The 22190-nt window shown below is 46.9% G+C and overlaps 1 protein-coding gene across 1 annotated transcript in view; it reads right to left on the bottom strand.

Moving 5' to 3' along the window:
* The window catches only part of TESMIN (testis expressed metallothionein like protein), a gene marked incomplete at its 5' end in the record, with an annotated part of 40346 nt that extends 20606 nt beyond the window's left edge, over nucleotides 1-19740 (bottom strand). Inside the window, 5 exons of the mRNA XM_081238876.1 lie at nucleotides 7927-8018; nucleotides 10916-10992; nucleotides 12842-12962; nucleotides 15698-15856; nucleotides 19264-19740. Coding sequence (XP_081095002.1) covers nucleotides 7927-8018; nucleotides 10916-10992; nucleotides 12842-12962; nucleotides 15698-15856; nucleotides 19264-19740 — 926 coding nt within the window. The remainder of the gene's footprint in view (nucleotides 1-7926; nucleotides 8019-10915; nucleotides 10993-12841; nucleotides 12963-15697; nucleotides 15857-19263) is intronic.
* Between the last annotated feature and the right edge of the window lie 2450 nt (nucleotides 19741-22190).

The raw sequence follows: 22190 nt of genomic DNA on the forward strand, positions 1-22190 counted from the left end.
GGCCCGCATACCGCAAAAAAAAAAAAAAAAAAAAAAAAAAAAAAAAAAAATGGAGTTGGAATGGAAGATGCTTAAAAAATTGAGTTTGGATTTGTTTAAAGTCGATACATGAAAGGGCTAATTAAAACTGCCATGGAAAAACCCTATACTCATAACATAAAGCCAATTCCTTCCTTCAGCGTGCTCGTGAAAGAGAAGAGCCCTTTCTCCACTCCACTGCAGAGGGTTCCTTCTCACTCTATGAAATTATTGTCCAAAGGTTCAGAATTTAACACATGTCACTGCCTGTATCAAAAAACATCCTGGGGGCTTCCCTGGTGGCGCAGTGGTTGAGAGTCCGCCTGTCGATGCAGGGGACGCGGGTTCGTGCCCCGGTCCGGGAAGATCCCACGTGCCGCGGAGCGGCTGGGCCCGTGAGCCATGGCCGCTGAGCCTGCGCGGCCGGAGCCTGTGCTCCCAACGGAAGAGGCCACAGCAGTGAGAGGCCCGCTTACCGCAAAAAAAAAAAAAAAAATCCTGATACAAAAGTGGGTTACAATCAGTGTTTTAATAACCTAATCATGATGCAGTAAATCAATGTTTAAAATGTATAAAAATTATTAAGAAAATCATTTCCCACAGTGATGGAAAGGTAGACATGAACTACTTATAAGATCTTAAAATCAATTTTTAATAATTGATAAATTTTCAATAAAATAATCACAAAACATTTATCTACCTTTTAATTAAGCTTACATCAACACCATTTTAATTATACAGATTAACTTTATCATTTCACGGTAATTCTCAGCTTTTTATGGCCAACGGAATGAGAACAACAAAAGGTTGGAGCACGTGACTTCAGGGTTCGAGGGTCATCAGCAAAGGCACTACCACAGAGGGCGGCTCTGGCAAAGGGGGATGAGCGCAGAGGGGGCCCCTCCTCTCCCACAGCAAGAAGGCAATAGATAACCTTTCCAGACGTGGAAGCAAACTTCAGAAAGCCTGAAAACAGAAGTCACTAAAATGGTAGCTTCTAGGGAGGAGTCCAGAGAGTGGGGAGAGGTGGAGCAGGGTACTAGGACTTTCCATCATAATCAGATATAGTCACTGATTTTTACCCATGTGTATGTATCACTTTGATTTCTAAAAAATACAATAATGTGGTTTTCTCTTTATTAATGGCCAATTAGTAGTAATCACTCTTAACCTTTATCCAGGAGAGACTCTCAAATAGAGTAGGACAAATGCACTCCAAGAAAATTAGATTCCATTGCCTTGAACGTGGCTTAGCTGCGGGGAGTAAAATGCTAAAGGAAGCTGGTGGTGATGCTTGCTAGTGAAGCAGTGAAGCTTGCTAGTGAAGCAGGCAACGTGAACACCCCCCCGACTTGCTCCAATGCGAGTGCCTGTGGCACACTTAGAGACAGAGTGGCGATGCCGCCAGCACCAGTTCACAGGTCTCTCCAAGAAGCTCCGCGGGGGTACCTTTGCCCATTCCTTGGCCTTTCCAAAAGCAGTATTTCCAGAGATAATTGGTTTCTCAGTGACAGGCTGATACCAACCAAACTGCGATGCACTGCTCAGAATGCTGTGTGTTAATTTATGGTGGAAATAACAACCCCTCCGGTGCCCAAAACGTTTGCAGCCTCTACCCAGGGCCCCCTGCTCCTCGGGATGGAGCTATTGAGGAAGCTAAACAGCCGGCACTGAGTGTGGTAACAGTTAGAGGCGCAGAGTCACGGGGCACAACGGGAGGGTGCAAGCTCCCCGGCACACAGCACACAGCACTTCTCTGGAGACGACACTGCCCCCCTTCCCTGGACAGCACTGGAAACACTCTGAGCCTCCTTTTCCTTTGTCCCAGTGCTGACCAAGCCCCCTTGTGATGATAAACTCTTTCTTAGTGTGTCAGTCACCGATTAATCTGGAAAGCTGCCTCTAGGCAGGAAGCTCTTTCTTGGGCTTTTCCATTATGAGATAATCAATAAGTTAAACCCTCCCTGGAGACTCATCTCATCTCCACGTCCTTAAGAGTTACCTCATTCTGTCCCCGGTCATAGTCTACACCTTGCTCTAGGCTTCATGGGTTATTCACGGGCTCCCCAGCCGCCACCCCAGCCAGCAGCTTGGCAGTCCCTGTCCACAGGAAGCCGCGCCCACCCCCGGCTCTGTCCACTCTAGACTCTACCACCTCGTCCTCCACCGCATCAGAAGTTCCATCTGGGCCGGCCACTCTGGCTTGACAGTGTCATGTGGTCCGGGCTTTGCCCTCTGCTCTCCTTCCTCCTCACCCAGCTGCATTTTTAGAGCTCCTGATCAGTGGTCTCGTGGCGTTTCCAACGTTCAGACAGGTATAGGCCTCGCATTCACAGACTAAACCAATGACAGCTCAGTATTCACATACAGTCAACCCTAGATTTCAACATTAACTTAAAAAAATCAGGGGCTTCCCTGGTGGCGCAGTGGTTGAGAGTCCGCCTGCCGATGCAGGGGACACGGGTTTGTGCCCCGGTCCGGGAGGATCCCATATGCCGCGGAGCGGCTGGGCCCGTGAGCCATGGCCGCTGAGCCTGTGCGTCCGGAGCCTGTGCTCCGCAGCGGGAGAGGCCACAACAGTGAGAGGCCCGCGTACCGCAAAAAAAAAAAAAAAAAATCAGATTTTTTCTCCGTTTTGTTTTGTGAACCAAGTTTCATGGACTTCTGGATTTTTATCCATGTCTGCACCCCCATATCACTGTCCCATCACTGGAGCTCTCAGTGACTTCAGCAGAAGCTCTGCAACGGAAAAATCACGTGGAGATGGTGGTTAGGGTTGTTAGACATCGGGCGAGGCGGCATCTCCCCTTCCATCACGTAACAAAGCTAGGCAGGCACTCAGGGCAGAAAGCGGCAGTCCAGAGCAGAGGCTGAGAGCGGCAGACCACACCAGTGAGAGTCTCCACGTGACAGGGTGGGGACGGGGGCTCGAGCGCACGGTGCCGTCAGTCGGGGTGGCCGGTCCACTTCCTATTTCAGCCACACCATCCACCCCGGCCCATGATTCTGCTTCACAACCCGCCCTACCACGCCGCTGAGCGAGCCTCCCGGGAGCTGGCATCCCTGGAGGAGAATGTTTCTAAGAAGAATTCAATATAGAGTAAACCAATTCATCAAACTTTTAAGAACTAGGAGGTGGAAATGTTCCAGTTAATGCTCAACAACGATGCCGTGTTTAGCGCGTGTCTGGGGGGCTGGACAACGAAAGCCAAATCCGAGAAAATCACACCACTTGAGGTCCTTTCCTAGGTTAGTGGGTCAAGATAACACCAAAAGACTCCAACCAGGTTTATGCAGGAAGTGTGGCTTCTTGTTGCTCTGGTTTACGAGCAGCGTCAGGACGCAGCTGTTGAGTCTTAACGGTAACCTATAGGCTACTAGCCATTCAGGTCTGTCTGGACTCTGCTTCACTTACTGACTTCTAAACGACCTTATTTCTATTTAATAATGAAGGATCTGTGATTACTTACAATTTCAGACACTGGGATTTGGTACAGTTACATGGCTTTTTAGACTTTGTGTCCCATGAACTAACAGTTACTCTATAAAGGTTAAAAAAGAAAATGTATTCAGATCGTTACTCTTTAAAAAGAGAATTAGCTAAGCACCTGGTGTTTTTGAACGAATACTGAAAATCTCAACACCAGAGAGTTATGGGTGTTATTTATCGGTGCCTGACCATGAGGGGGCGTGGCACGCACACTCACACGTGGGGGAGTGAGCCTGGCCAGGTCCAGCTGCAGGTCCAGGGACCCCATCGCTGTCTGCTCCCCAAGGAGCCTTCCCCGAGCTTCTTCCACCGATCTGTTTAAACCTCTACTGTGTGTGGCCCCCCACACCAAATAGCTCTTTTTATTTTTATTTTCTGTATTTTCCAAAATCAGAACACTAATGAAAAGTATGAATTAAAGACTAACAGATAAACGACTGTTCCCATTGTTAGAGCTGTCCAACTAGTATTACCACCAGTATCAAAGCGTGTTTTGAATGTATCATGTGGGCATTGGGGACCTCCCTCCTCACCGTTCCTTTGGGGATTAGCCTAGAAGCCATCTCCAAGGGCAAAGGAGGAGGAGAGATGAATGTGCGCTGGATGCTGCTAAACCTGAGAGGCGGCTGTGGGTTAAGAAATCGGGACAAGTTCCCAAGTGCTGCTTAGAAATGTTGCTCCCTGAGAGAACTTGGGATGTTGGCCACGTGAGACGGTGGGTAGATCCTGGGGACGAGAAGGAGCACACGTGCCAAAACCCCGGCTGTGACTGGGGCTCTCCCTCCCTCCCTCGAGTTCGGCCACCTGCTCCCCGAGACTGCGTGTGCAGGCTTCGCCTCTGCAACCACTGGCTGCTTCCGGGCAGGGACACATCCTGGTCTCGGGTTTCCTACAGGAGCTGCTACAGTACTTGGCACACACAGGGCGTGCTGACAGTCCCCTGTCACCCCACAGAGCACAGGAACTACGCTCGGCCTGTGCTCCGTGCCCTCACAAACACAACCGTCTCCAGTCGGGGCTGAGGTCAGTCTCAGCCTCAGCTCAGCCCACCCTCCCCTCTGCTCTGGCTGCTTCGCTCCTCAGGGCTCTGCCACTCTTCTCACTGGCTCTGCTTCTGTTTCGTGACCCCAACCTCCCTCATTTGAAACAGCAAATGGCGACTGACTCCTGGGTGAGCTGCTAAGTGTTACTTCTTCTGGAGATGTCTCTCGTTTTTAAAATAATGTTCCCATACTATGTCATTGCATGCTATATTCATTTATTCTTCGTCTAGTCTAGTTTTCTCCTTATAGAGAGGAGAGTTGCAGCCTTCTATTCTCATGGGTGCCTGGAGATGGCAGATCTGGCTACACTGCTCCTGGCCCACCCACCCTGGATCACACATGGGCTGTTCAGGGGAAGGGGACATGTGCACAGACTTCACTGCTCTTGCCCTCAGCCCTGCCTCTAAAATGGGGCATGGGGCGGCCTGGCACTACCTTTCCAGAGGAACCAAAACTCTTCTCTTTAAAAATGAGGTGGAGGTCCATGGAGACACTCCAGTGGTGACCTCCCACAATTGTGGAAGCAGAGAGGACAATTCACTGAGTACCTACAGTGTCAGGAAGATGCCAACAGGCACTGACTAAGAGATCCCCATGTGGCCAGGACTGTCATAAGAGCTTCAGGGGAACACCAAAATACATATATTTTTTAAAATTTACAGTGACTGTTCTAGAGGAATCCACCAAATAATTTGGGACATGAGATGATATATACAATTGAAAAATTAGAGAACAGAAGATATTATATAATCAACTATCAAATTATATGATACTGATTGTAAGTGACATAAAATTCACGGGCAGTTTAATAGAGATGTAAAAACAAAACAAACTACTTCTGAAAGAAGTAGAACTTGACATTGACTTTCAAGGGTGTGAAGTTTTTCGTTATTCAACAAAAGGATGTTTCAGTTGAAATAACAGCACGAGCAAAGACACCACCTCAGGGATGAGCACAGAGCGCCTGAGGGGTCAGTAAAGGGACAAGTTCACTGTAATGGACTAAACTGGGAAAAAACTTCCATGGCTCTAATAATGTTTGACTGCTCTTTACTCTACCAATCTGAAGAGTAAAGGGTTAGAAGGGATCTGGACAACTCTGCCTCAGAAAAGCATTATAAATAAACTGTACCACAGTTGAGATATGACCTCACCTTCAAGAAAAAATTTCCAGAGAAGCGGACTCTTGAATATTATAATGTTCATTATGTCACCAAAAATAAAGGCATCAATGATGTAACAAAATTCACATTAACGCCTGACTGATAATCAGATTATTAAAGCTATGCAGAGTGACAGGACGTGAATTTTTATTCATATGATAAGGTAGTTAATAAGTTAGCCAGTTCACCACCTATCTCTAAAGAATGACGATTGGGTGAATTCACCCATATGGACTGCTGGCCGTAAGGCCCAAGCTGGCCTGCTTCTATGTCATCTACTATTTTAGAAGGTTTAAACAGTATTGGGCTGACAGAATTTCCTTTCTGATGTCTTCAGACCTAGCTTGACCCTCTTATCTCGTGGAAGTTTAAAAAAAAAAAAAAAAGCCTAACAAAGCATCTAAAGAGGTAAAGAGGTCTAGCAAATTAGTTGTGGTTGGGAACTCATACAGAATGAAGCAGTCAGCAAACAGTTTTCTGACAGCTCCCTCACCACAAATAATAAATTGGTAGAGATTCCAGTACACTGTCCGTACTATGGATGTTGAGATAAAAATCATCTGGCTGATTCAGTGGTGTGACATCAAATCAAGTAATTATTTGCAGCAAAACAATACAAAAACAAAGCTCATGTTGTTCCTGGCACATCACTTATAATAGAAAAATATTTTATGACCTGCATAATTCCTTCACACTAGAGAAAACCTAGTAGAGACTGGGAAGAAGGCAGGGGGAGGGTGGGAAAAAGGAGAAATACACTGCGGTGAAAACTTCCTCACTACTGCTCCTCTGTGGAAACGTGTATCAGCTACAACACAGAGAAACCTCAAATGGCACTGTAGCTCTGAGAGCACACACTTGAACTAAAGTGTTAGAAACACCAAATTCCCTTGAATGTGCTAGACATGCTAAAGCACACAGTGGTGCAATACTGCTGGCCAGATGCTCCCAGATTACAAGAAAGATAAAGTGAGTATCTTCAGGATAGTAACGTCCTGGGTATATGGTGTAATACTATGCCAGCAGCATTACATACCAGCCGAATCTAGAGGTTGCCCACATAGTTGTTTTGTCCAGAAACGTTAAGAGCCATGATTATAGAACCAATTACAACGACAGCAACCATACCCTCGCTGATCCATCGCGCCAAGAGTGGAGCCAGGAGAATGGCTCCTATAGTCTTAGTCCATCAAATCAAGTGAGAGTCATCAACCAGCTCCGCAACCAACAGCTAAGACCGAAGCAGCAAATCACATGAGCAACCGACACTCTTCAGCGACGATGCGGAGGTGAAGTGTTGGCTGAATCCCAGCAAGTCTCCAGAACTCCACCTAAACCTCTCACACCACCCCGGACAACTGTCCTCACCCTCACCAGCGCCGCAGTGAAGATGTGCCTGATGGTAGACACTTCAGGAGCCCGGAGGCTCTAGAGGTCACAGTCTACGTTTCCTAAATTGCCTGCCCTGATTTCTTTCGGGTCTTCAGATGTACATCTGCATTAGGCTGTGTGCCCCAAAACTTCAGAAGGCGGGGAGAGACTGATCTCCATCACCAACTAAAGGGTTCCATGAACAGAAAGGGCTGCCCCGTCTACTAATAGCACATGAATGTTACTCGTTAACTCCACAAAGAGTTTCGACCAGCTTGGTTAGTTTAATTAGTTACAGTTATAGACACGACTTTAAAATGGCAGGACGAGTCCCCGGGTGAGAGCAGCCACGTCCACCTGGAGACCGTGTGCCTCGGCCCGTGCCATTGAACGTGAACTGAGAGAACAGGGGAGGCAGCGGGCAGAGGCAGCCATAGAGGCACATAAAGACTGCCGTCGACATTACGTGACACTAAGTGACTGCCACACCATTGCTTATGTTGATGACAGCAAAAAAGAAACAGAGCAGCTAAGTTTAAATCAATGTGAACTCAAGACAGAGCTAGGAACGGCAGCAAGCCTCTGAAACACTGACCGCGGACGGTGGACGGAGAGTGGAAGCAAATGGAGGTTACAGACCAGTCTTTCCAGCGACCACAAACCAGACACGCGCAGCAACACTGTTAGTGCACTGCTGAATATAAACGTCATAGGTTAGAAGTCATAAAGGTTCGCAGGTAAAGCTAATTTTAAAACTCAGGAAAAAAATCACAAATGTACCCAAGAGCCTCTTAAACTTTTACATTAAAGTAAGTGACAATTGATTGCTTTTAATCCTTACCCAGCCAAAGTTATTTTGGGTGGTCCTGGAAGAGTTGATCCCGAAGGGGAAGCAAACCCGTTGACTGCGGATGGTAAGGCTCCATTAACAAGCTGTGTAAAGTCAAAAGCAAGCATGATCTGAATTAGTATACATTTTGAAAGTTCATTCCCGTCAGCCCCTAGGTACAGCTAAAAATGATTCTTTTTCTTCTGGAGGTTTACATCACAATCCCTTTACATTCATCCAGGCCTTATTACCACCATGATTCTGCTAACACCTGAGCAGGTTCCAGCCGAGGCTTTTTAGCAGAAGTGGAAAGAGCCCAGCCCAGTCATCTCACCCCGCCTGACCACAGAATGCCCTGGGGTGAGGAAGCCCTGACTGTGGACAGAGACGGAAATGGGCTATGGATTCTGGGCCAGGCTATCCACAAGCTGGCAAGCAGTACACACAGCTGTCAGTTGGCTGGCCGGCGATATTGCAATGGGCATCTTTTTCATTTTGATGAACTACAAACTGTGAAATAAATTCAACTACAAATTTCTGTAAGCTAGAAATGTTCTTTAATTATTATTATATCCTTAGTACAACACAAGAGATCTTGACATCTGAAGTCTCATTGGCAACCATTACTTTTTCATCTAGTCATAAAAAATTTCGTAGTCAATTTTAACAAATTCAAAAGCAATGTCATAATCTCTGCATTATCCATGTCCTTTGCTTTCTCCGTTCTCATTTTCCTTTATATTATCCATTAGCGTGGCTCACAGGGAAAGGAAAGGGTAGCAAAATCAACACTGACCTAATTTTCTTCTTATCAGAAGCTTGAAGAAACTTAAAGTGTTGAATAAATTTAGGTTTTGAGATTATTTGTATGTATCACAGTTAAACATCCTATCCTTGTCCCTTCCTCCCTGAAAACTTGAAATTTAAAAATAAGCTTTATTTAAGAAGCATAGTCTTGGAATTCGCCGGCGGTCAAGTGCTTAGGACTCCACGCTTTCACTACCGAGGGCCTAGGTTCAATCTCTTGTTGGGGAACTAAGATCCCACAAGCCGTGAAGCCAAAAAAAAAAAAAAAAAGAAAGAAAGAAAGAAAGAAAGAAAAGCATGGTCTTGGAAAAACACATTTTATTCATCTTCCTTCTTTTCTCTCTTCTGCCTGTTTTTAAATTGTGTGTAATCCCTGTTGGGGTCTGAAGACACTGAGAAACCACTCTGGGTCCAACTCCTTCATTACAAATCCACCCCCCACCCCAAACCCCGAGTCCCACTGAGGAGTCACCCCCAGGACCCGCCCTCTTGGGTCTGGCCGAGAGCTGGGGGGCTCTGCTCTCCTCTCACTCACTTTACTGGAGGGAAGTGTTCACAGGTTACTGCAACTGTTTCCTTTGCAGTCGCCCAGACACCTACCTAATTATTGGGCCAACGTCTCCAGGTGGCAGTCCAAAGTTTTGCATTCTTTTGAAGAAAGGATTTCACAGCTCTTGGGGTTGAGACAATTCTTTGCATAAACCAAATACAATTGCTCTTTTTCTCCTTTGCTTATTTAGCCCCAAAGTAAAGCAGAGAAAGAGAGATGTCTTTTCAGTACTACGTAGGTGGTAAATCTAGGGCGGCTTTATACTAGAATCCATGACTTTCCTCGGCAATGTTGAACTGCCTAGGATGGAAGAAATAAACCCTAAGAGGGTGCTTCCCCGTCACGTCACCTGGGGATCTTGCTAAAATGCAAATTCTGTGTCAGTGAGCCTGGGGTGGAGCCCGAGATCCTGCATTTCTAACAAGCTTCCTGGTGATGCCCACGCTCCTGGTCCACACACCGCACGCACTTTGAGTAGCGAAGAGCTGAAGAATATACAGAATTGGGGTTTGGCAAGGAAGCCAGGGGTTCTAGGGTTGCAGAAAATGCATTGCTAAAATAATTACCCCAAGGTCCACACTGGATAAGAGGTCGGGGGAGCCAAAATGAGGTAGGTCTAAACACAGCCAAGGAAAAGAGGGGAGGAGCAGAAACAGGGAGACTATGGTCCAAAGGGGCCTTTCAGTGCACGAGCTCAGTGGTAGAAAAGCAAGTCCAACGTGTGCCTTGCTGACTGGGGCTGAAACCATTAGCAAAACAAGGCCAGTGGTGTGGAGGAGGCCAGGAGGTAGAGGCCTACGTGCAGCATCGACAGAGACTTGCATCAGGCGCTCATAGCATCAGGCTGACACTCATCTCCGGCCCTGATTAACTCCTTGACCCTCCTGGCTAATGGATCATTCGAGAAGTATTTATTTACTCACTCAGCAAAATATTTCACTCTATTTATACCCACTGCCTCAGAGATCTCCTCTAGTCCCGTGGCTTTAAATGCCACCTCTGCGCAAGGAGCCACCACAATGAGAAGCCCGTGCACCGCAGCGAAGAGTAGCCCCCTGCTCGCCGCAACTAGAGAAAAGCCCATGCGCAGCAACGAAGACCCAACGCAGCCAAAAATAAATAATAAATACATTAATTAATTTTAAAAAATACAACCCTGGACTGTCAAAACTGAAAAATTAAAAAAAAAACAAGACTTAAGGAAAAGAGCACATTTTTCTTATAATTATATTTAATCTATGCATATTATGGTGTAATCATAAAAGCGTTTTAAACTTTTAAAGAGCATTTCCCTAACACTGAGGAAGGTGAGAGACATTCTAGACCAAGTGGGTGGTATATGCTAATGGGTGGCAGGACCGGACCGCAAAGGACATGTTCAGCAAATGGCACAGAACCAGGGTTCAGAGGCTATAGGAAAGGGCCGGGCACTCTCACAGGGCCGGCAGAGAATGGGCTCTCAGACTCACTCCATTACTCCCACCCAGTGTCTGACACAGTAGTGAAGGTACTGGATACTTGGTTTCACTGCTGATTGTGAAATGGAGGATAAATTATATTTTCCGAGTCATAAAAACTTCGACCATCGATATTTCAAGAGACAAGAATGCCCTATTGTATTTTTTTATTAAAACAATGACTCACTTGTTGTGTAATGAGATTTAAATTTGCTGGTACTGGCAAAAGTCTTCCTACTAAAGTAGTCATGGGTTTAGGGACATCTGTAAGGAAGACAATTACAATTAATTGATAGCATATATTGTTCCTCTTCCACTTGCACATGGAAGAAAGTACAAAAATGATCATGTATCCTCAGTTTAACATGTGCAGAGTCATTGACGCTTATCTTGATCCTGTTTAAGTTTTCTATAAAACCTTTCTGGTCAATGTTTTTGGGTTTTTTTGTTGTTGTTTTTACTTATTACACCCTTTTGCTTTGTCATAATGCTACTTCACTCGAGCTTCCAGGGATAGCTATGCTAAAAAATGTTGTCAGTGCCCAGGTTCCCAAACTGTGTGCTAAGGTGCCCTCCAGTGCTGCCCCAAACTCACCAGGGACGCACTAGGTATGTCACATTTTCAAGGAGAGCACAGCACCATCTGTAGGACGCCACATGAACTACTTTCAATTTACCTGCACTCTTCTTCAAATGGTTACTAACTGGGACCAAACTACTTAAGACTGGAACCGACAGGTATTTCTTTGGCCTCAGGGTGCCATGCAAAACATCCCTGAGACACTAAGGTCCCTGTGAAACTCTACGTTTTAGTCAAAGTGGCCGGAGAAATGTGTCTTAGTCTCCTGATTGCCCACCAGCTGAACACATTTCCTGCTCCAGACTTGTGCATCCTTTGAGTGATGTTACCTTAAGACTTCAGTAACAGAATGCATTTATTTTATGGTGATATTTAATGTGTACACAGCAAAACAAAGGAGACTGGGCTGGGGGGGCGGTTATGATGACATGACAAGGAAATAGACTTGGAGAGCATTATGTAAATCTTCCTTCGGTGGGTGATCTAAAGGCATTAGGATTTTGTCGTGTTCCAGAAGGAAGGGAATTAGGAAAGAACCCTTCTCTGCCTGTAGAGGAGCAGATGCAGCTCTGACCCTCAGGGAATGGAGCCGGAGAAGCCGTGGCTGGGGTGCAGCAAAGTGCTCCTGAAGGCTCTCTGCACCATAGAAAAGTAAATGTCTGAAAGGCATGTTCCCTGTCCCTGGGTAAAGAGACTACCAGGATGGAATTGGGAGTCACACTCTTTCTTTTTGCCCTGGGCTCCAAAGGCCCATTGATATGACATTTAGATGTAATACTGATTTAAATTATTGACAAGGTCGGTGAATCATCTGATAATGAGAGGCTCCGGTTAGGCCAAGATTTAGAGTAACGCAATTATGTATACAGTACACATAGGTGTCCAGTTTTCAAGTATTAGTGTCTAAACTTTGTAAACACAATCCTAAAACTGTGTCATTTGGCCTTTCTTTAATCATTCCTAAGTCATTTGATGGTAATCAGGTACTTATAGATCATTTATTGCTAACGCACCAGTTTACAGACGTTTCTGAGTAAATGAATGGCAGATAAATCAGCATTTGATATAGTCATTTCAGAACTCATGGTGATTAAAGCAGAGTGGCAGTTCTCACTGACTACATGAAAACGTTTACGTTGAAACATATGCAGTTTTTACCACATCTGAACAGTCAACCCGCCGCCCAATCTGCAAAAGCTTGATGTTTCAACCCAGGTACCTCTAGCCACAGCACTCATGGGTACAAGTAGTCACCTGGACTACTTGTACTACAAGTTGTACAAGGATCACAAAGCTCTCTGCAACTAGCAGAAGGGGAGGACAGCTATCCAAGAATTTGAGATTGTCAGTACAATGTACATAAATTAATCTCTAAAGATACTGTTTTCTATTCTTAGCTCACTCATGGGCTATGGGGATTGCCAAATTGCCTCACTGATGATTTCACTTTTACTCTCTATACAAAGCCAAACATAGTCACTTACCAACTTCCATGTGATATATGACATATTTTTCTATTAATTTACTTTGTACCTGACTGTAGATAATTATTTTGGTCTTGATACTGAGGAACCAAATGAAGTGCTTTTAGTTCTCTTGTGCCACAATTGTCTATACACAGCATTTGTGTACCCCCTTTCAACTGACATATCACCTAAAATGAAAAATAATGATCAGGTTTCATTTTGCAAAAGATATCCAGTAATATGAACCTAAGTAAACTTAAATCTGAGAACACAGTTTTAATCCAGAATTTAAGTTTTCACGGAGAGCGGTCAACTATAGACATGTTCTCAGTTTCCTACCCTGCGATAATGCGCTCTCTGGAGGCACCACAGGGCAAAACCCCTGGGAAATGTCTTGTGAGATGTGGTTAGTGTGTTAAGAGAAGTTCCTGCTCATGCCTTCCTCTGCGGGTGTCTGGCCCTTGAGGTTTAGGGTAGGGAACAGGTGACTGTGAGCCCGAGCTTCCGTCACCTGTCCACGTACTCCGTGGTCATCGTAAACGGAGAGAGTGTGCCGATCCAGCCCCGGCCCCATTCAGGTCCAGTGAACTATACGAAGGACTTTGCCCCGCTGACTCCACCTCTGTAGCTGACCAGATACTTAGAATAATCGTCAGTTTTACAGCAGCTGTTCTTTCCTGCCACATGCACATGTTATTAGTTAACATGTAGGGTGCTTTTAAAATACCCACTTATTTCATTTCCTACAAGTGCGGTTTAGAAAGGTTAACCCTAAGATCACCTAGTTGGGCTCCGACCATAACTACGTCCTCAGTGAGCCGGGTGAGTTGGCCGGTCAGCCACACCAGTCAGCCCTGTCCACGGCGATGCAGCTTGAACATGAAGGTGAGAGAAGTCACTGTTTCTGCTTGCACATAGCTTCTAATTCTGATGGTAAAACCACAGATACCCAGAGAAGCTATGGCTTCTGCTGTTAGGTTGCCTTTGGGTTTCCTAGACAGGAAAACCCAAATAACCATCAAGGATCAATGTTACCAAAATAGCACACACAGAGCCTATGTTAATGAGGTGCTGACCACTGGGTCAGACCTTCAGATCATCCTGACGTTGGATAAGAGGCCAGCACTCATGTTTGACTGGAATTTTATTTGCAGGTAGAGGATAAAGTTATAGCCACAGACACACAGGTGCACAAACTGGGGGGGAAAGGCTCAGAGTGGACTTTCCAGGCCTCTGCTCTTGCACAATTCTGGGCTCTGCCCAGAGCGTTCTAACATTACTCAGGAGGCTGGTGTAACTGGAGGAGCTCTCATCCTGCTCACCTGCTCCAGGTGTCCTGGAAAAGCTCTGCTCTCAGAACCCATGGGCCTGAGGAGAACCATGGACAGAGGCGAGTACTGGTGTATGCCACAGCTAAGCCAAAGTTCATGATGAGCTCATATTCAAGTGTTTTCTAGTTAAAGTATATGCCTTAGGGCTAAGGCCTCCTTTATCGGAATAAAGAGCTGATCGGGGGACGGCAAATGTTGGTTCTCCGGACTCTGCTAAAAGAATGCTTGGGGGCTTCCCTGGTGGCGCAGTGGTTGAGGGTCCGCCTGCCGAGGCAGGGGACACGGGTTCGTGCCCCGGTCCGGGAGGACCCCACGTGCCGCGGAGCAGCTGGGCCCGTGAGCCATGGCCACTGAGCCTGCGCGTCCGGAGCCTGTGCTCCGCAGCGGGAGAGGCCGCAGCAGTGAGAGGCCCGCGTACCGCAAAAAAAAGAAAAAAAGAAAAAAAGAATAATAATAAATAAAAGAATGCTTGGGGCTGGATTCCCTAGCTCCCCCCACTTCCCAGTCTTCACCACACCGAGACCTGGAGTCCTCAACGTACCACTTACAAGAAGACTATGTAACATCTCTGTTTTCTTATCCATAAAACGTAGATAAAAACAATGCGTACACTACAGAGTTGATAGAGGATTAAATGAAATTACAAACATGCAAAAATATCGCATAAACCACAAATGTTACTGACTACCTATCTTACATGCGTGTTGGTTAGCATTAGGAACTTGGAGGCAGGCAGGAAGGAAAGCAGCCTCTGTGCTACAGCCACAGAACTGGAGCTCCACCATCCCAGCAACATGCCAAACCATGCAGCTCAGCCAGCTGCCCCGTTCCTGGGCCAACCACGGGTCTGCATGGACTGATGTCACTTATGGCTTCTCTCCTTAACAAAGAGAGCGGTGTCCTAATCTTTGTTTGATTTGTTAAGATCAAGTAGAAATGAGAATCTTAGACGTGACAGAAACATTAGAAAGGCTCTAATTATATCCCTCTTTTCATAGATAAGACAACCAAAAATGCTGATACGGGCTTCCCTGGTGGCGCAGTGGTTGAGAGTCCGCCTGCCGATGCAGGGGACACAGGTTCTTGCCCCGGTCCGGGAAGATCCCACATTGCTGCGGAGTGGCTGGGCCCGTGAGCCATGGCCACTGAGCCTGTGCGTCCGGAGCCTGTGCTCCGCAAAGGGAGAGGCCAGAACAGTGAGAGGCCCGTGTACCGCAAAAAAAAAAAAAAAAGTTCTTAAAATTTGTTGGGGCTTCCCTGGTGGCGCAGTGGTTGAGAGTCCACCTGCCGATGCAGGGGACATGGGTTCGTGCCCCGGTCCGGGAAGATCCCACATTGCTGCGGAGTGGCTGGGCCCGTGAGCCATGGCCGCTGAGCCTGCGCGTCCGGAGCCTGTGCTCCGCAATGGGAGAGGCCACAACGGTGTGAGGCCCGTGTACCGCAAAAAAAAAAAAAAAAAAAAAAAATGCTGATACGACAAGTAAACAGAATGAAAAATAATGACTGAAAATATATTACTGTTGACTTAGTAATGGTAAGGGTCAAACATTTGATATGATGTTAGTCAGACACATTTTCTTTGGCATAATTACCATCGGGTTAGAGTCTTTCTTCTGAGAGCAGCCAGAGGCATCCTCTGCTTCTTGTGAGGTTGGGAACTTGCAACAGGACTCCTGGGCCAGAGGGCTCTGCAAAGTTGCTTCCTCCAGATTGTTACTTGTGATAGTACCATCTGCTTCCTTGATTTCAACCTAAAAAAGCAAACGTTAGTTTAGAAATCACGTTTTGGCCATTGTACTTTACAGTTGCATAATACAGAAAATTCTTTGTAGAAGTTACATTTTTAAAGTAAAGAGCAGCCTTACTCTTAGTGTCCTCTCTTCCTGACTATTATTCTCTCTCTGGGGCAGCAAGATGGGGTGACAAGTCCTCTGACCAGCCTCACTGGGGATCAAGGACCCCCGAGGACAAGGACCATCTGCCCACGAGGTGTGGAGATGTGATTTTGATGTGGCCCTCTTGCTGCTTCAAGAACACAGTATAAGTAACTTGAGAAGATTCTGCAGTTGGTCAGCTGCCCCTTGAGCTCCTCGACAGCCCCCTACTCCAAAGGAGCTGGCTGCCTCATGGGACCTTCCTTAAAACCGTGTGAAATGGTGCTCCTCTATTGCCACTTTCAGAGCACGCTCATTAGGTTGTATTAATGTTCTAGTCTGTTGTTTGGCTTTTTCATCAAGAAGCCTGACATCCTTGCTGATGTTTTAGTAATATTTATATTGTAACTTACAATGTATTTAGAGTAATGTTTATAAATAGTAGAGCTTCCCTAACTGAATGGTAGGACAATAATTAACATGAAGACGGTGAGGGTAGGGAATAACTTGCCAACTTTAACTTTGTTTTTAAGCTATCCTCTGCAACGACTCAGTGACACACCGGCAAAATTACCAAAAATAGGGAGAGATTCCAATGATGTTACTGAAAATCAACAGAATTTTAAAAACTAAAAAGTCTCGATGATTAAAAAAATAATAACCATTAGATTTAAGTGTTTTAAACTCAGGGTGCTTCTTTTTAAGACGTGATACTGTGCGGAGGATTGGAAAGCAGCGGTCAACTTGCACTCACATCACCCCTCCCTCCCCTCCTCAACCTCCACCTGCCCAGACTGCCTATTAGAGAGTACAGGTGAGCTTCCCCAGAGGCCAGGAGGCAGGTCATAAAGTCCTTCAAAGAAGAGTGATTCTATGGTAACATTCGGAAGACCTCATATAAAATCACAGCACAGACAACTATCTTTCAAAGTGTGGGTGTTGACTCCAAACTTGGAGATCGTCTAACTTAAAATCTGGGATCTAAACAATTAATAGTTTTCATGGGCTGCCAAATCCCTTAGCACAGCAGACTAGCATCTAGGTATAAATGTTTCAAAAGACAGAGGAAAGTTTAGCTATATTTCAAGTTATAACTTTATTTAGATATTTCAAATTTTATAGGAACGTAGAAAGTTTTCAATTTCCTTCTGCTTTCTGCTTTGGGGAATTTGTCATGTACACATCATCAAAGTTTATTTTTATTTTTAAAAATTATTTATTTATTTTGGCTGTGTTGGGTCTTAGTTGCGGTACGCGGGATCTTCGTTGTGGCGCTGGAACTCTTAGTTTCGGCAGGCATGTGAGATTTAGTTCCCCAAGCATGGATGGAACCCAGGCCCCCCGCATTGGGAGCACGGAGTCGTACCCACTGGACCACCAGGGAAGTCCCACATCATCAAAGTTTAGATTTAACTTATCTCCCTGTAATTAACAAATACTTATACAGTAAATGTATCAATTCCTCGGCTCCATGCAACTGATATCTGAACTACTTACAGTATAGTAAATTCCTATTTTTACAGAATAAACAGAGGTCAATATGTGGGAATGAATTTCTAGAAAAAGGAAATTAGCAACTGACCCTGAATATTTACTGAAAAATAATTCCACTCTGCTTAAAAGACAAACATGTCCATGCTAAATCTTCTTCATTTTATTAGTGAATTAGGAAATTGTCAATAAAAATTCAAAAAACCAAAGAAATAGCATCCAAATAGTCTCTCCTTTATTTTGTTAAAATTGAATTACATTTAAAGAGAATTTACTATTTTAACGTGAGCTAGTTCCTTTCCTGCTCTGGTGAATGCTCACTGAGTCCCCTTGGTACAGGAAGGGAGCGGTGCTAGGACCAAGAGGCAAAAGGTGCTGGGACACACGTTTGGTCTGGTAGCAAAATGGAGCGTCTGACATTACAAGCCATCTGAAAAAGATTCCGAGGAAGACCTCTGCACCAGCTGAAAGCTGGTGGGACTAGGTATGCTCCATGGTTTCTCTAGGCCTCAGCCTCTCCTCCCCACCTTTCCTGTGCGCTAAGGAGCAGTGATTATGCTCAAAGAACACCAGAAAACAGAAGTCTAAGCTCCTGCTGCTACGGCTTATGATATGCAAACAAAGTCAGGCTCCAGCCAGCTCAACAATTCAAAAATGTTCCACAAAAGCTTAATTTATGACTTACTAAAATGATTTAACAGCGGAGTAATCTAGTTTTCCAAACTAGATCGTTTTGAGGGGCCAGTACACATTTCCTTACAGATCCTTTGTTTCCTTTAAAAACTGATTTGTTTAGCTTCAGCAAGAACAGAGCAGAAAAGGGGAATTCCCTGGCGGTCCAGTGGTTAGGACTCCGTGCTTTCACTGCCCAGTGTCCAGGTTCAAAATAAATAGATAAGGGCTTCCGTGGTGGCGCAGTGGTTGAGAGTCTGCCTGCCGATGCAGGGGACGGAGGTTCGTGCCCCGGCCCGGGAAGATCCCACATGCCGTGGAGCGGCTGGGCCGGTGAGCCATGGCCGCTGAGCCTGCACGTCCAGAGCCTGTGCTCCGCAACGGGAGAGGCCACAACAGTGAGAGGCCCGCGTACCAAAAAAAAAAAAAAAAAAGATAAACAAATAAGAACAAAGCAGAAAATTGCCAGTAGTTATCCACAGCAAAAGAGGGTAGCTGGCTGACAATTACCATGAATTCATGTAGACTCTGATTTATATTGCATACGCTTGAGGAACAACCACTTATTAGCAGAGGGAAGTTCTAACACCTTGATTTCAAGGCTCACCAAACACAAGTACTAACTGTGAGTCCTGGCTGTGAATTAAAACCCTTATCAATCTAAAGGGGAAAAAATGTAAAAGGTGAGCACGTGAAGACTCCCACTGCATTTGTTTTCACAGACACTAGGGTTTCTTTCCTAAAGCCGCTTTTAAAACTTTCTAGGGACTTCCCTGGTGGTCCAGTGGTTAGGGTTCCACGCTTGCACTGTAAGGGGCACGGGCTAAGCTCCCTGGCTGAAAAAAAAAAAAAAAAAATCTACTTGTTTCCCTCCTCTTTTGTTGTATGATCTCTGCCGGGTTAGGCCAGGTTTGAACCAGGGACCGAGGGCCTAATTCACCTTCAGGTAGAATGGCTTGGCTGGGTGATGCATCTCGCGTTTAGCAAGGGATGCGCCCTGTTGGGAATGAGTGAATCCGATCAGGGATGCTACTGACACGAGAAAAATCTTGGTAGAAGCAGGAAGTCTCCCGTCTCCACTAGGGCAGGGGTGAGGGGGTACTGTGCGACGTGGATCTTACTGGAATCATGAGGACGCCGTGGTGGGCGGCTCCTTCCCTGGCCCAGGCGCCCAGGGGCCCGACGGCAGGACTCCTGTGCGGAGTCAGCAGGGAGGACAGGCAGTAGAGGTTGTAGGCCTGCGGCTGCTGGGCGGCGGGAAGAACGGCGTCTTCCAGGGGGTTGAGCTTGGGAAGACTCGGGTTCTCCCCGAGCGTTTCCTCATCTTCGTTCTCATCCTCCAGCAGCTCCTCTTTGACTTTGCCCTCGCAGTCCCCGCCGAGCGGGGCGTTGAAGGCGTGCAGCAGGGGCTCTTTGGGGTCTGCGGAGCCCAGGTACGCGTCTTTGAAGACGTGGAACTCATCTGCCTCTTGCGTCACCGCCACCGGGGTTTTCAGGGGAAGGATTTCCGGAACAAACTGACTCTCGGCGCTGAAAAGGTCTATCACCATCTCGTCTTCGGGGCTGGACATATCGCCCAGCAGAGAGGCCTCCTCCATGTCCACTGGGGGCACCCGGGCCCGGGCATCGCCCAGCACCCGGCGCGAGGGGGATCCGGCGGGAACCGCACACCTGCAACGACGCGGCGCAGTCAGGCGGCGGCCCCCACCCGCCCCGGCCGCCGACCCGGGGGGCCCGCCGCTCCCGGGGATCTGACCCGGGGGGGCCCGCCGCTCCCGAGAGGCCGGCCTAGGGGCCCGCCCACCCCACCCCCCACCGGCGAGGCCGACCGGCCGACTGGGGCTGAAAGGGGCGGGGGTCCGTCATTCTCGAGGGGCAGACCTGGAGGTCCCGCCGCCCCTGACGGGGACGACTGGAGAGGGGGTCCCGCCGCCCCCTCGAGGCTGACCAGGGGCCCCACCGTCCCCCTCCCCTCTGCAGACCCGAGGCCGGGCCGGGGACCGCGGGGAAACCCGACGGCTGCCGGGGTCTCAGGCACCGGAGGGGCGCCGAGTTAGGCCTCTCAGACGGCGCACCTGTGGCCCCGGGAGCTGGCAGAGCGCCGAGCGCGGGGGCGGGGCCGAGCAACTGACGGTTGGGGAGGAGGCGGGGCCATGGACTGGGGCAGGGCCAGGGGCGAAGCGGAGGCGGGGCTCGCGGAGGTGGGCGGGGCCAGGGCGAGGCGGAGGCGGGGCGCGTGAGGCGGGGTCAGAGGGTGGGAGGGGTTGGGGGTGATGCGAAGGCGCGGCGCAGAAGTGAGTGGGGGCATGGGCGGGTCCCGGAAGTGCGAGGGGATAAGCAGGGATGGGGGCGGGGGAGGCGGCCCCCGTGACAGTGCTGGAGGGTGGTGGGCGGGGCGAGCTGGGCGGAGTCGGGGCCGGAGGTCAGGGACCGGCCAGTTGAGGGGAGGTGGACGGGGAAGGACACTCCCAGGACCAGCAGCTCCAGGCTCAGGTGGGGAACCAGAAACCCCCAGGCCAGTCTGAGGCAGCGCTGGCTGGGACTCCCTGGCTTGACCGCAGACCTTAATCTTGACCGTGTATTTTTTCTGCCCTCGAGCAATGTAAGCAACCCAAGGACTCCGGGCTTTCACTGCCAAGACCCAGGGTTCAATCCCTGGTTGGGGAACTAAGATCCTTCAAGACCCTCGGCGCGGCCCCCCCCCCAAAAAAAAGTAATGCATTCGCTTTCTAATCTCACTGAAAAAATACGTTCCTAAATCAAACAGTAGTAACCAAGGCACACCAGCACTATGCACTATTCGGCTGTACACTTCAGCGTTCAAGAAATCGCAAGAAAATTTTGCGATTTCTTCACACATCAGACATTTCTAGTGAGCAGTCCCCATGGGTCAGGCGTGCATGGCCATCTGTGTGAGTCACCATGCCGGGCAGGATCAAAGGCCTGGGACCTTTGAGCACCTGCAGTTGACAATCCAGAAATTTAAGGCACAGCTTTAAGTTGCTGGGACTTTCTTATCTGAAAAATTATAATGGGACATTAAAAGTTGACATTAAAAGAACATAATGTAATTAAATTCTCACTGTTGGAATTTTCCTACCATGTGAATGACTTAAAATATATTCCCAGCCACTAGTTCATTGCAAACATACTTGCCTTGAAATACTGTCCAGTTCTTGGAGAATTCATTTCCTGTGTGCCTATGATCTATAGGGCAGGACTCCATAGAAAGCTTTAGTGGCTTCTTCAGATTAAAATTAGGACAGATTTTTTCTTTAGTTATACAGAATGTCCTTCATTTAGGATTTTTTTAATACTAGGTCCTTGTTGGTTATGTTTTAAATATAGCAGTGTGTACATGTCAATCCCAAACTCCCAATCTATCCCTCCCCCACACCCTTCCCCCCAGTAACCATAAATTCCTTCTCTAAGTCTGTAAGTCTGTTTCTGTTTTGTAAATAAGTTCATTTGTATCATTTTAATTTTTTTTAGATTCCACATATAAGCGATTTCATATGATATTTGTCTTTCTCTGACTTACTTCACTTAGTATGATAATCTCCAGGTCCATCCATGTTGCTGCAAATGGCATTATTTCATTCTTTTTAATGGCTGTGTAATATTCCATTGTATATATGTACCACATCTTATTTATCCATTCATCTGTCAATGGACATTTAGGATTTTTAAACTTTATGATGGTTGGAAAGTGATATACATTCAGTAGAAACCATACTTCAAATTTTGAATTTTGGTCTTTTCCCAAGCTAGGGATATGTATGCTCCCTTCTAGTGAGGCTGGGCAGCTCTCAGACACGCAATCACAAGGATAAACAACGGATACATTTACAAGCATTCTGTTTTTCACTTTCAGGACAGTATCAATAAATTCCATGAGATAGTCAACACATTATTATAAAATAGGCTTTGTGTTAGATGATTTTGCCCAACTGTAGGCTAATGTCAGTATTCTGAGCACATTTAAGGTAGGCTAGGCTAAGCTATGATGTTTGGTAGGGTAGGTTTATTAGGTGCATTTTTGATTTAC

Source organism: Mesoplodon bidens (assembly GCF_964165515.1).
Source record: "Mesoplodon bidens genome assembly, chromosome: 7".
Classification (NCBI taxonomy): Eukaryota; Metazoa; Chordata; class Mammalia; order Artiodactyla; family Ziphiidae; genus Mesoplodon; species Mesoplodon bidens.